This window comes from Coenobita brevimanus, chromosome 1 (genome assembly GCF_032717465.1).
Source record: "Coenobita brevimanus isolate Jiangsu-jjx chromosome 1, ASM3271746v2, whole genome shotgun sequence".
Lineage (NCBI taxonomy): Eukaryota > Metazoa > Arthropoda > Malacostraca > Decapoda > Coenobitidae > Coenobita > Coenobita brevimanus.
In genome coordinates, this window is record NC_136954.1 from 58,888,723 (window position 1) to 58,904,351 (window position 15,629).

Below are 15,629 nucleotides of genomic sequence, written 5' to 3' on the forward strand. Positions count from 1 at the left end.
CTGCGTTTCTGCCTTGCCCTGGGAAGACAGGTTAGAGGAGTATAGTGGCCATCCTCTCCCCGTCGAGCATGATGAGTGTCGCTGTGGTCCTGCTTCCTGTGGGGGCTGCAGATAAGGAAGGTACGGTGGAGATTCCCTCCCCGACGGGCTCGGTGAGCGTCATCGCGGTCCTGCTTGGGACTGTAGGTAAGGGAAGTACAGTGGATGTTCCCTCCCTGACGAGCACAGTGGGTGTCGTTGCAGTCCTACAGGGGGTAGTAGATGAGGGGAGTACAGTGCCCGTCCTTTCTCCGACAAGCACGGTGGGCATTGTCGCATTCCTACTTGGGACTGTGGTTACACAAGGCCCACCCCGATCCTGGCGAGTGCTGATCTGCCTCGAGAGTAGTGCAGTGGGGTGGTGTACCTCCCACAGGCTTCGTTGAGGGCACATGATGGCAGGGGACGTATGCCCATCTTGCTTGGACCCTTTCCACGCCTCCCTAAGGTCTTCCCTTGGTGCTGGTATTTCAACCATCTCTTGCGGGATTAAGGCGTCTGGCTCTAGATAGATAGAAAATAATCATATAGGTAATGAATATAGGGTTTTCTAGAACTTTGGTGCATATTCAGGATGCTCAAGGAGAATAGAAATTATAATATTCCCATTGACTAACCACGTAATTTGTTCAGAGAGGGTAGTGATGCCTGCTTCACAATACGAAGGCATTCTAAAAAGAAAATAATAATTAAAAAGTTTTACAGGGAAATGAACTTTGGAGTGATGTGTGAGAAGTGATGGGAGAGCATGGAAAATTCATCAAACCAGTTTAGCCTAACTTATAAAGGGTAATGATCCACTCACTTGATGTAATGCTGCCTACTTCTTCCTTAGCGTTTATCTTTTTTTTTTTTTTTTTTTCTATGCCTGCCCTCCTCTCTTCCTATTTCTCCCAGCTTTTCTGTCATTTCTTATTGCTTTTCTTTCCTTTACAGGTGGCTTTACATGAGTGACAAGCCAAATGGTTTCCTGTAAGCCAAGAAACCATTTACAACGCTGGGTGGTAACCATATAACCAACTCCTACGTGTCAACAAGTGGGTTGGTGGAGGGTTATTGCCCCTCTCTGTAAAACAAATAACTCAAAGTCAATGGCCAGCCCTTAAGGGATTATGGCGTCCGGCAATAGATAGATAGATAGATAGAAAATTAGAGATCCTATATAGGGTCTCTGATGAAAATTGGGCCGACACCGTGTGCTTAGGCATTCTCAACTCAATACAAATGGTTCCCAAACTGAAAGCTTCCAGTGAAGAGTATAGCTAATTACCTATAATAGTGAGGGCACGGTATTTCGTGAATGTGTAAAGTTCATTCATGCGACATATTTCATTCGGAGTCCAGTTAAGGTCGGTATCTCTTGCACTTGCATGTTGCTTTCAAAAGAAGCTTTTGAATCATATATTGAAAGGCATGTAGGAAAAATCTCACTTATATCTGAAGGAACTCATAAGACTGTAATCATGTGTTCAACTTTTGCCGAGATCCTCCGTGGCACCGAAGCTGTATATTTAGTTCCTAGAAGGCAACATGGCGGATAGAAGAAGACGGAGAAAGCTAGGAGAAGGGGATGATTCAGACGTCGTCTCTGACGAATCAGAAGACGAACAAAATGGCATACGAAAATCTCTAACGGTAAGAAAAAGGCATGTACAATAGCTAGTGCAGTAGGTAATAAGTAAAGATTAGATGTGAGATAGTACAGATGAAGGTGGGGCCGGTGTACTTTTGTAAACAATGTCAAATTAGTTATAATTAAACATTGTAAACCCATCAACCTTACCCATAGATAAATCCCTGGGTAGTGCAGGCCCGTAATTTTTGTACTGACAGAGCCTGGAAGAGTAAACATGGTTAGAATATACACAAATTAGCCAAGGGTTTTTTTAGGTTAATTGTCATATGCGCCTCAAGTCCCGTGTAGGAAAGGTTTGTTGTGATTGAATTCGCGACCTTTCATTGTTAATGGAACTTTGAATTTATTTGATAACCTCTTTTATGCAGAAATATATAACACTGGCACCTGACCCTGTTGGCTGTATGTCATTATTTTGCTTAATATTGATGTACATATGCCTTCTGCTCTTGTGTATATCAGAGCTATTTTTGGAAGAACAGGTCACCACTTTTGAAATAGTGATATCTCTTGGAAATCATACATACAGTAACAGTTAAGCAGGATTAAGATTTTCATTTTTGTTTGTCTTGTAATTCATTTTCAGTGTGTGCTGTTTTTACATGCCAGTAATATTTTAACTTGGATTGATGTGTCATTGTAAGCTATAGAAAAGACTCCATGAAAATCTAGGAGAGCCCCCATTCACAAATGTTAAACAATTTATGACAAAGGTCAAATTTCATTTTAGTGTAAGAAATTTATGACACGAAAATATAGTAAAAACATCTAGCCTGTGCACATATGATACCAAACCTAGGACCAACTTTTTTTGGGGGAAGGGGCTAGGTTAAGTTTTGTTAGACGTGGTTTCAATAGTTTGCATGTATAATTGGTCAAGATTTATCTTAGTGTAATAAATTTATAACACTAAAATATAACAAAAACTACTAGCTTAGCCTGTGCACATATGATACCAAACCTAGGACCAGCTTTTCTGGGGAGAGAGGGTTAGGTTCAGTTTTATTAGACTTGGTTTCAGTAGTTTGTGTACTGGGTATGTATAATTGCTGAGGTTTTATAATTAATAATATCAAAATTCCATATTTTTGCCGTTTTAAATCTATGAACAGGTATTATATATAAGGTGTTCCACTTGAATTGAGCCTGTGAAGGTTTCTGTCCAAGGGGCTTTGCAGGTTTACATCCAAGGGGTGGTTGGGGTTTATTGCTTTCGTAATGCCACTTGTTGACACGTAGGGAGCACGTATGGTTTGGTTATATGGTTACCACCCAGTGTTATAAATGGTTTCTTGGTTTACAGGAATCTGTTTGGCTTGTTACTCAATGTAGAGCCACCTTGAGTGACAAGCCAAATGGTTTCCTGTAAGCCAAGAAACCATTTACAATGCTGGGTGGTAACCATATAACCAAACCATACGTGTTCCCTATGTGTCAACAAGTGGGTTGGTGGAGGGTTAGTGCCCCTCCTGGTAAAACAAATAACTCGAGTCAAATGGCCGCCCCTTACGGGATTATGGCATCTGGCAATAGATAGATAGATAGATGGTAATGCTACTCAGGGATGAGTGAGGCTGGACACTCTCATCTTAAATGTCAGGACCAACTTGCCTAGCCCCGGGCTTCTACACTCCTTTTGGGGCAACGCAGGATTAGATGATGGATGGATGGTTGGATTTTTTACAGGAAACAAAATTGTCATAGCATTTTTTCCTGCTCAAAGGTGGAATGAAGTAGGATTCATAAAGCAAGAAGAGAAAACATGACAGTAGGAGAACTGATGAACAGCATGCCCAATGAAATGGGGTATGCACTCATTCACTAACCGTTCAGTCCTGAATCCTTACTTTACTTCGGACAAAGCTTTTCAAATATAGGCTTTTCATAATAATGGACATATCAAATAGAGTCAGGCTGATGACAGTGGAGTTTTAAAAAATGTGTACCAAAAACTATCTCTATCTATCTATTGCCAGATGCCATAATCCCGTAAAGGGTGGCCATTTGACTTTGAGTTATTGGTTTTACGGGGAGGGGCACTAACCCTCGACCAACCCACTTGTTGACACATAGGGAGCACGCATGGGTTGGTTCTATGGTTACCACCCAGCGTTGTAAATGGTTTCTTGGCTTACAGGAAACCATGGCTTGTCACTCAATGTAAAGCCACCTGTAAAAGAAAGAAGAGCAATAAGAAGTGACAGTAAAGATGGGAGATATAGGAAGAGAGGAGGGCAGGCACAGAAAAAGAATGATAAAGGCTGAGGAAGAAGTAGGTAACACTACCGGTACATCAAGTGAGTGGATGATGGTCGCCACCACCTACCACCATGTGCCAAAAACACTGTGCCATATTGTACAAGTATTTTAATAATGGAAACTGTCCTTGATATTCACCAAAGACTGCTACATGCAGTAGTTGAATTGATGCTTACCTTGATTGCTTTTGTACCATGTTGAGTCATATCTTTTAGTTTCATTTAAAGTTCAAGTTCCTGTATATATATATATATATATATATATATATTTTTTAATGAGAGGGGACCTGAAAGTCTGGAACATATGATGTTGACATTTCATATTCAGACATTGCACTCGTGAAACCTTTGGCAGCATGGCAGTGCTGGCACCAATCCATCATGAGGAACAATAGGAAACAAGTTATTAAACTACTGTACTTCCAGTTATGTTTGCAAAAGTATGCAATATAAACAAATGCAGGCTAGCTATATTACCAGCACTTCACACCACATCATACCACAGTCGTATTGTTTATATGTTTTAATTTTGATGTTGTATAGATTTTCAAAAGTTGCATGAGGAACGTTATCGCAATGCCACCCCCTCTTGTACAGTACTTTACATACCGGGTATACTGTATATGATTTATACTAGTATACCATATATAATTTATACAATATAATTTAAAGATATAATTTATAACATATATAATTTATGTGGTACCAGTATATAATTTATATATTTTTGATGAATTCTGAGGTTGACATTTGTGTGGAATGATTCACCCCATAATTTCCCTCTTCTTTGAGACCTTCTCAGTTTTCAAACCTGTGAATGCCTTCAGCCAAAGTAGCCTATATAATGAAGTACACAGTAGCTATTTTCTTTTTGCTTTCTCAAGATGATTTTATTCACCATAGGAGTGATACCTGTGATTCATCATATATTTACTTTGAAATCGGAAATGAGTGTATACAGTAATGTGGATTTAGCCCCAAACAATAAGACTATGGTTGTGCATTGTTTAAAGTTGTTTCATGTATTGTGGGGTAGAGTTTTTCAGGCACTTATCATGTATGTTCATCCAGGAGTGCATGTAACTACACTGTGGTGCAGGTATGATTGTGTGTATATAGATTGTGCCCATTCAATGAAAAATGCAGTAGTACAGTACTGGTATATTCATTCTAACTCAAGCTGCTATCAATCTCTCTATGTAGGTGGCAACATTTTTGGTTTAGTGTGAGTGCTACCCAACTGCATGCAACTTAAAGGAAACCTGCTGGATTGAAGGTATCAACATACATAAATTGAGAGGATTTACTTAAAAAAAGATGTGCTTGGTATCTTTTAGTTAAGAAAAGTGAATTAAAGATGGTAAGAAAGGCATGATTCAGAAGAAGTACATTGTTGTTTTGACTCATTCCCCTTCTCAAGTGAAGGCAACTCATTCTCCAATCTTCCAAAACCCTGTCAACCACCTTCCCAGTCACCCTAAATGAAGACAACCCCTTCCATCTCCAAGTGAAGGAAACCTTTCTCAACAAAGACAGTCATCACATCTTTCCAAGTGAAGCAAGCTCCTCCTCTCCCTGTATGATGAAAAATTCATCCTATCCCCAACTAAGGAAAACATTTCTCTTCCCCAGGTGAAAAAAGCTCTTCAGCCCTCCCCTCAGGAAGAAAAAAAAATTCTCTCTCTCTCTCTCTCTCCTCCCCTCCCCTCCCCTCCCCTCTCTCTCTCCTCCCCTCCCCTCCCCTCCCCTCCCTCTTTCTCCCCTCCCCTCTCCTCTCTCTCTCTCTCTCTCTCTCTCTCTCTCTCTCTCTCTTCCAAAAATAAAACAAGAAAAGAAAGAAAAAAGAAAAAGGCCATCTCTCCCCTTAAGTGAAGACATTTTCTCAGGCCTAGTAAAGTGTCTTCGAATGAAAACAATTCACCTGAAGAAAGTCCTCACTTAGCCCTCCTGTGGTGATGACAGCCCCTTCTCCTTTACTCCTTCCCAAGGTATAAGTCCCCCTTCCTCCCCTCAACAAGCCCTTTCTCCATCTCATTCCCTCTTGTATCCCTGTTTCTTCCTCTCACTCCCTTCTCCCACACCAGTTTTTATTTCCCCTTCCTAACTTTTTTTTGTTTTTTTTCCCTCCAATCTTTCTTTCCTCTCTCCCCAATGCAACTTCTCCTTCCCTTCTCCCCTCCCTACCCCTCCTTCACCTCCCCCCTCCCTAACCCCTTCTTCCCCACCTCTACATCTCATTCCCCTCTCCTTTCTCCAGACCCTCAGTCCCCCACTCCTGTCCATATTTCCATTTCCTTACTTCTTGTGAAGTCTCTCCCTTCCCCTACTCTCCTGATGTCTCTCCCTTCCACCACTTTTCCTTCCCTATCTGCCTTCCTCTGACTCTACCCCTCTCAGTCTCTCCCTACCTCTTTCTCCCCCTCTCCCTTCCCCCTGTCAGCCTGTCCCTCCACCTCCTCAACTTCTTCCCTTCTGCCTCCCCCTCTTTTCTTACCCTCTCAAGCTTTTCCCTCCCTCTTCCCTCCTCAACTTCTCCCTCCACCTCTCCTTTCCCCAATTTCTTCTTCCCCTTTACCTGTCCTTCCCCACTCCTCAGGTACTCCCCCCTTCCTCAGATCATCCTTCCCAAACCTTCCTTCCCCCAGTATCCCCAGTACACCTCCCCCAGTGAAGACAGCCCCTCCACCACCAGTAACTGTTGTGGCAGGGGGGTAAAAAACAGATGTGGGTCAAGGTGGGCAGTGCAGTCAGGTTCCTGGTGTGGCGGAGGTAAACTGGAGGCAGGAGTGGGGGGGAAAGTTGTGAGACTCTGGGTGCTGGTGTGTTTATTGCTCTAGTTGGGAGATTACTCATTGGAAGGCTATTATGAACATCACCTGCCTTGTTTCTAATGCATTGGTGCAGAGTTTAATGTTAGCTGATTCAAGGTATCACTGTACAGTTTCTGCTCTATTTGGGAGATTTACTCAGTCAGAGGCATTCATGAACAACACCTGACTTGTCTGAAATGCATTGGTGTGGAGTGCAATGCTCTGGTTAAGGGATTGATTGGTTGGCTCTTGCAGTCTATGAGGTTACAAGGAGCTGTACCAGATTTAGGCTATGTATAATTAGTGTCTTCCTTGCACCTGTCCATAGATTTTAAAAGTATTGAACAAATCTAACTATAATGCAAACAAAAATTTAAACCTGACTATAAGTGAAACCAAAACAGAACAAATCCACTAATGCCAGCCTTAAGTGACATAAAATATAATAAAAGTTATACCTTTATCAGCCTCGATGTTTTTTGTATTCTTTCCAGAATACTTTCATAATATCTTTCAGCTGAGACGAGATCTACAGTCAAGAGTACTCCAGTAGGCTGTGTGGGCCTGATTTGCAGTACTGTAACCTGTGGAATTAATATAGTGATGCATATATTCTAGTACTGTATGGTTCTGTATTGATAAACTGACTGCCTGGGGTTAGTGTCAGTTTGTAAGGTGCATAAACAAAGCAATTCAAGGTACCATTAGAATAATTATCTAAAGTTGAGCTGTACTGAATTTTTTTTTTTTCCTGTCTTGAAATTATATACAGCATTTATATATATATATATATATATATATATATATATATATATATATATATATATATATATATGGAGCCTCTGTGGTACAGTGGTAAAGTGTGCTTTTTCATGCACTGAAGAATGAGGGTTTGCACCTCGCCAGGGTAATAAACTTTGGGAGCGTTCTTCTGGCCACGGACTGCATTGGCGGACATCAGGGGTGCTATGGTTGAACCAGTGTCACATACTATAAAGTATGTTTGCACCCAGTCGGCTTGCATGGGCCGATTACACTTGGTTCACAGACTACACACACATCCAAAGCCACTACAATACTACAATCACACTTAAAAGCACTTCTCACCCTACATACAGTCTCTACCAGACAGCCTAAGCCACTGGGTAGAGATACACTGGTTGTATTGTCCCTGCTTCGGTAGGGATAGGCCGGTCCTGCAGTGGACCTCAACGGCTGATGATGATGATGATGATGATATATATACAGTATATATATATATATATATATATATATATATATATATATATATATATATATATATATACATACACTAGCAGGGGTACCCGGCATTGCCCAGGCCAAAAGGACTGTAGAATACCATTGAAGCAGTTAGTCATTTGAAGCTGAACTGTACTGTCTTTTTAGGCCAATTGCAAAGTTACCTGTTGATAGTAACCTGGTAGTACTTCAGTGAATTCATGTTTAACTGGTGTGTGATGCATAGGTACAGAGTGACAAGTAATGATGTGTTTGGAAGTGACAGCAGCTGGGTGTGGTGAGTGGGGCTGAGGGGGAGGGGTGGCAGTGAAAGTGGCTGGTCAGTGTTGCCACCTAGGGGTTACATTGATTCTCACCAGTGCATCTAGATTGATTCTTATACCCTCCTCATCAGCCACATACTACTGTATACTAATTTAGGTAACTTGCAGTAGAGTACAGGGTTATCTTGTTTATGTCTGAGGCTACCTATTAATCATGTTGGTTAGTGATCAAAATAATGCTGGAAATTGTGGTTGGCAAGAAGAATGTCTATAAATGAGATATTTCCTTGGAAAATATGTAAATTTTTAGTCTGGTGTAAATAGCACTTTCTGTATGTTTCAGTATGAGTTAGAAAACTGTGAAAATATGGAAGATGCCAAATACAGTATGGTCAGAAAAGTGTGAGATTGAGGCAGGGAAGTATGAGAATGAAATAGGAAAGTGTGAGACTGATGCAGAGGGTGAAAATGAGGAAGGGAAAAATGAAAACGAGGTAAGGAAGTGAATGAGATTGTTGTAAAAGAAAATGATAACAAGGTAGAAAAGTATGAGAACATGATAGGCAAATGGATGAAAATGAAAAGAGCAAATTAGACTGAATTAGAGAAGTGTGAAAATAAAACAGGGAAGGTAGAATGAGATAGGAAAGAGTGAGATTGAGACTGATAAGTAAAAAGGAAGAAGTGAAACAGTGAGATAGAGAAGAGAATGTGAATTGGATAGTGAAGTCAGAGAGAGTTGGGCAAGTGAGGATGGACTAGAGAAGAGTGAGCTTTTGATAAATTAGTGAGATTGAGGAAAGGGTGTGAGAATATTAAGTAGGAAAATGAGAGAATGAAACAGTGAATTAAGAAAGAGTCAGAATAATGAGTGAGATAGGAAGTGTTAGCATTAGGTATGAAAGTGAGTGAGAATGAGGTAGAGATTTGTGAAAATGAGACAGAGAAATGAGAGAACAAAACAGGGAAGTGTGAGAATAAGGTATGAATGTGAGTGAGAATGAAGTAGATGTGTGTGGGAATAAGACAGAGAAATGAGAGGATGGAGTAGAAAGTTGTGGATGACCATGAGTGAGACCTTCCTTGAGCCACCAGTGGCAGTGTGGCAGTGGCAGTGGGAGGAGAGAGTTGGTGCATCTTGCTACTTTTGTTTACACTTTACCATGGTGTTGACAGCTGTTCCTGATCTTCTACAGGAAAACCCCCATATCACTGGACAGCTGCAACAGATCCAGGTAGCTTGGATAGTGGGAGGCAGAATTGTAAATAAGTTTACTGGTTGCAACTACGCAACAATATGGTCCCTTTAATTGTAATGCTCTTCAGTATATTTGCGCCTTACCTCAAATTATGTACTGCTTAATAGATAATATTTGGAGCTTGAAATGTAGGATATGTGATTACTGCAGTATGGTGTGGGTAAATGGTTGTTACAAGTACAGTACTCTTAGCTTCTTCCTGCCCAAAAGAATGGCCTCAGTAAATTAGATCAAGGTTATTAAAGAGCTGTGCAAGGCAGTGCTGCAGTATAGCAACTCATTCATGGATTCTTGAATAGGGTATGGATATCCCAGTTAAAGACAGATTATTAGGCAGCAGGTATTCAACAGTACAGTATAGTATTTCAGTCACTTGGGATATGGCTGTTTACCCATTTCGTCTGAGAGTGTGTTTCCTCTCATTCATGCTGTGCTAGCCTCTGATGCTTTGCTTCAAGATCACACCATAAGAGTTGAGAGAATCTATGATCATTGTTGCTATGGGCTCTTTGCCATATGTCAACCTTCTTACCAGTTTCCATAAGGGTTGATGTTTTGATTACAGCAAGGTTCTTCCAGTATCCATTGGTAATGAATTGGAAACTAATACTGTATTTGAAAGCCTTACATCAGAGGAAATGTTACATCCATATTCTTTCAGGTATCTTATAATCAACTGTTGTATGATATAATACAGTGCCATACTCTAGAACTCGATTTATCCTTGTAGATTTATTCCATAAGCCTGATGGATTGCATGAACTGAAGGTTACTTGATGTAGTGCTGCCTGCTTCTTCCTTAACCTTTATTATTCTTTTTCTGTGCCTGCCCTCCTTTATTCTTATTTCTCCCATCTTTCCAGTCACTTCTTATTGCTTTTCTTTCCTTTACAGGTGACTTTACATTGAGTGACAAGCCAAATGGTTTCCTGTAAGCCAGGAAACCATTTACAACGCTGGGTGGTAACCATATAACCAAACCATACGTGCTTCCTACGTGTCAACAAGTGGGTTGGTGGAGGGTTAGTGCCCCTCCTCGTAAAACAAATAACTCAAAGTCAAATGGCCACCCCTTACGGGATTATGGCTTCTGGCAATAGATAGATAGATAGATTTCATGAACTGAAGGTTATCACATACTGTCACATTTGAATATGTTGTTAAACACTTCTTTCTTGGAGTGTGTAATATGTACTGGTGTATGATGTAGGTGCCAGCTTGAACTTTCCTAACATGGGTGAGCAGCTGTACTGTACATGTTGAAGTTGTGTGTTATAAGTTCTGAAAAAAACCTAATCTGTACAACTGAGGAACACCACAACAGGTTATTTCTGTGTATTGTGTCATTGATGCCTTGTTCCTTTTGAGAAATCTCCCCCCTCCCAAAAAGGTTGCAGTACATTAACAGAAGACTCTTCTTTTAACCATTTTTTTTTTTCCCTTTGCCAAGTATTATTTACAGATTGTTCAGCTGTCATCAGTTCAGCTGTCATCTCCCAGTTAGCTAGAGATCTTCCCCTTGCAGAGTTACCTTTTAACTCTTTTCAGTCATGACAGCTCAGGAGTTACCATATTTTCATCCTGTTCTTTAGTACTCAGGGTTTGAAATTCTGTTGTAGCAAGGACTTCTTAAGACCAAGGTCACATGGTCCATTTTTGAAGAATTCTTGGTTCCAGGATTGCTGTTTTCCTTGACTTACAATACAGTACTTGCATTTAAAAGTTTCGGGACAGTTATTTAGGAAAGTCTCAGATGGTCATGTCCATCTGAAAACGAAAAACCTCCAGCAATACTGTGAACCCTTGGTTATCGTGCTTATAATTGTGTGCCAAGCCTAGTGTGTGATAATGAAAGCATAGAACCAGTGGTGTGTATCCTGATTGGTACTTGGCATCTCACATGTAAACCCAAATTTTACCCTTTACAACAATGTATACCCACTAAGTACATACATACTGTTATGGTAAGTATCAGAAACACACATAAACATAGTTAGGATAATAGGAAGTGATGAGAAGGACACAGTAAGGAAGAGGACTTAAAATGGGCTTCAGGTTAGGGTTTCTGAGGCTAGGAGGTGGAGAGTTCTTCACCACCTGGGATTAACTCCTCGAGTAGGGTGTCATCTTTGAATCCCTCAAACCATCAGAAGCCACAGATACTGTACCATCATTGTCAGGAGAAATCAGCTCAGGTGCACAATAAAGGCAGGAGTACAATTTCTCATCTTGCAGTGAAAATGAAAATCACCATAACAAAGTTCATGATAACCAAGGGATTGCTGTAATCAGCGTCAAATGCTTGCTGACGGTATATTCAGTTACATAAATTGTAATGCTAATTTTTGCGCATAATCATAACGTGATAATATGAAGAGTATACTGTAGCACCAGTCGAGCAGGGCAGTACTCCCGAGGTGGATGGAAAGCTGATGACAGGGAGTGCTGGAGTTCCCGTTTCATCAGTCCTTAGGACAATTCCTGACCATCCCCCTTTGCTGAACTTTTTCAGTGTCTCAGTTACACAGAGAGTAGGCCAGCATGCTCTCCAATACAAATTTCTCTAACTATCTACACCAAACTACATGCACAGTACACACTACACTTCGTTTTCCAAAATTCAAAAAATCATGGCGTCTCAACACTCAGCCTTGGAGTCCCCAGGGGGTGGACCATAAATGCCCCCACCTTCTGCCCCTCTCCCGGTGACGACTTGAGCTGCCTGGAACCACTGTCTGACTCACTCCTTCTTCATTTCTGCGACATTCGCGGCCTTTCCTCTAACTTTCGCTCTGTTGAGCACCACCTCTCCTCCTCTAAACCTCATCTTCTCTTTCTAACTGAGACTCAGCTGTTTGAGGCAACTGACAGCAAACCCTTTTCTGTATCCTCCTACTGTACTTTCTCTATACGCATTTCAAAGCCAAAGGTGGCTGTTGTGTATGTATACGCAACGACTTATCTTGCTCTCGTGTTCCTGAACTCGATTCTTCTGAATTCTCTGCACTCTGGCTTCGGCTTTCCTGTCATTCTCTGACTAAATATATCTGTGCTGTTTACTTATCCCCTAATTCTACTGACTATCAAAAATTCTTCGACTATGTTCTACGATGGAACACCTTCTATCCATTTCTCCTTTATCTGAAATCTCCATTTTAGGAGATTTCAATGTTCACCACCACCTTTGGCTCTCCTCTCCTTTCACTGATCCACCTGGTGAACAAGCCTACATCTTTTCTATCCTGAATGACCTAGAGCAGCTTGTACAGCACCCTACCCGTATCCCAGACCGCCTTGGAGAGAGCTCTATCTTACTTGACCTCTTCCTTACAACTAATCCTTCTGCTTACACTGATAATCTTTTCTCTCCGTTGGGCTCCTCTGATCACAACCTCATCACCTTAACCTGTCCTATCACTCCGGTACGGCCTGTGGACCCTCCAGGGAAACGTCGTCTGTGGCATTTTGGAGTGGTGGATTGGGAGGCCCTCCGGCAGTACTTCTTTGATTTTCCCTGGAATGATTATTGCTTCCATGGCCGGGAGCCATCTGAGTGTGCCCTGCGCATTACGGAGGTTATTCTCTCAGGCATGGAAGCATACATTCCTTTCTCGTATCCTTTGTCTAACGCAAGAAATTCTTGGTTTAATCACGCTTGTTCTAATGCTGTCCGCAACAAGGAGAGGGCCTACAAAAGGTACCAGAGCCAACCCACCCCTAAATCACATCATCTTTATATTTCTGCCCGGAATCGTGCTAAGTCTGTTCTTCGCTCTGCTAAAAATAATTTCATCCATACTAAATGCTGTCAACTCTCCAACTCGAATTCTTCCTGCTCCTTCTGGCACCTTGCCAAAAACCTTTGTAACAACTTTACCTCATCATCCTTCCCTCCTCTTTTCTACTCTGATGGTTCTGTATCTATTTCTTCTACTGATAACGCAGATCTCTTCGCACAGACTTTCTCCTCCAAATCCACCTTAGACGATTCCGGTGCTATTCCTCCATCACTTCCCCCCTCTGACTTCCTCGTGGCTGACATTAAAATTTCTTCAGCTGATGTATTTTCTGCCATCACTGGCCTCAGTACTAACAAGGCATATGGGCCTGTTGGAGTCCCTCCTGTTGTTCTCAAGAACTGTGCTTCTGTGCTTACACCCTGCCTAGGCAAACTCTTTTGCCTTTGTCTGTCAACTTGTACCTTTCCTTCTTGCTGGATGTTTGCTCTCATTCAGCCAGTCCCAAAGAAGGGTTACCACTCCCAACCCTCCAACTATCGTGTGATTGCTTTAACGTCCTGTATTTCAAAAGTTTTCAAGTCAATTCTCAATAGAAAAATTTTAAGGCATCTTTCCTATCACAACCTTCTATCTGATCGTCAGTACGGGTTCCGTCAGGGACGCTCCACTGGCGATCTCATCTACCTTTCAGACTCCTGGTCATCCTCCTTTCGGGACTTTGGCAAAAGCTTTGCCATTGCACTTGACATCTCAAAGGCTTTCGATCGAGTCTGGCATAAATCTTTAATTTCTGAACTGCCCTCTTACGGTTTCTATCCATCTATCTGTGCCTTCATCGCTAGCTTCCTTTCTAGTCGTTCTATAGCGGCTATTGTAGACGGCCATCGTTGTTCTCCTAGATCTATCAACAGTGGTGTTCCTCAGGGCTCTGTCCTATCACCAACTCTCTTCTTTTTATTCATCAATGACCTTCTAAGCTGTACATCTAACCCTACCCACTCATATGCTGATGACTCTACCCTTCACCCTTCCATTCGGTTCCTGCAACGCCCATCTCAGCAGTTACTTCAGCAAACAAGGGATGAGGCTATGGCACACCTAATGTCTGACTTGACTCGTATCTCTAATTGGGGTAAAAATAATCTGGTTGTTTTTAATGCATCTAAGACTCAGTTCTTACACCTATCAACCCGACGAAATCTTTCACAGGTATACCCACTAATGTTTAATAATATTCAGCTTAATCCTGCATCATCCTTGAATATGCTTAGGGTTTCATTTACTCAGGACTTATTTTGGAAAGATCATATTACATCTCTTGTAAAATCTGCTTCCAAGAGATTGGGTGTGCTAAGCTGACACTGTTCTTTCTTTACCCCTGCACAATTGTTGACTCTATGCAGGGGTTTTATTTGCCCTTGTGTGGAGTACAACTCTCATGTGTGGGGAGGCTCCCCACATACAGCTGTTCTTAATAGGATGGAGTTAAAGGCTTTTCATCTCATTAACTCTCCGCCTCTTACTGACTCCCTTCAACCTCTGTCTCTTCGCTGCACTGTTGCATCTTTATCTTTTTTCTATCGCTACTTTAATGGTCACTGCTCCTCTGAACTGTCTGCTTGCATTCCTCCACCTCTACGATGGACTCATAGCACACGTCTAGCAGCAAACTCTCATCGCTTGTCAGTCCAAGTCTCCAGTGCAAAAGTTAACCATTACTCCCAGTCCTTCATTTATGCAACAGGTCAGCACTGGAACTGTCGCTCTCTGTCTGTATTTCCTGCTGCCTATGTTCTCCAGTCTTTCAGACGCAGTGTGTCCAGGCATCTCAAAATGATCGGATCTTGAATTTGGCTTTCTATTGTATTTTGTTTTTCTCTTGAAGGGAACTGTTATTGCGGGCTCATGGCCTTTGGTTCCTTCTTCCTCGCATAAAAAAATAAATAAATAAACTGTAAATGATGAAATGTCGTCCATCTGTTGCCAGCTGCCTTCATCCTGTAAGGGAGAGCCACAAACAAATTGCCTCCATGTTGCCTAGTCCCCCGCCATTTTATTGCCCTACTCCCAGCTCACACACCCCTCTTGCATATAGGCTGCCTCTGTGCAGCATCCCTCCATCTCACCCTTGGCCTCCCCCTCCCCCCCTCCCCTCCACTGCACTCACATTAACTCTCCTCATTAGTCTCTCACTCTCCATCTTCACCACATGGCCAAACCACCTCATTGTATTTCTCCTGATGCATTCAGTCACATCCACATCCACACTACAGTGCTCCTTCACTTCCTCATTTGTCAGTTTCTCTCTCTATATAACTCCAATGCTCCAATCAAATAACTCATTTCCTCTGCTCACACTCTTGA

At 41.8% G+C, this 15,629-nt stretch overlaps 1 protein-coding gene across 1 annotated transcript in view; it reads left to right on the forward strand.

Annotated features, from left to right (window-relative positions):
• The first annotated feature begins 1,569 nt into the window (after nt 1–1,569).
• LOC145399070 (uncharacterized) overlaps nt 1,570–15,629 on the forward strand; it is a 50,243-nt gene continuing 36,183 nt past the window's right edge. Inside the window, exon 1 of the mRNA XM_080271846.1 lies at nt 1,570–1,674. Within this exon, the coding sequence (XP_080127972.1) occupies nt 1,570–1,674 (105 nt within the window). The remainder of the gene's footprint in view (nt 1,675–15,629) is intronic.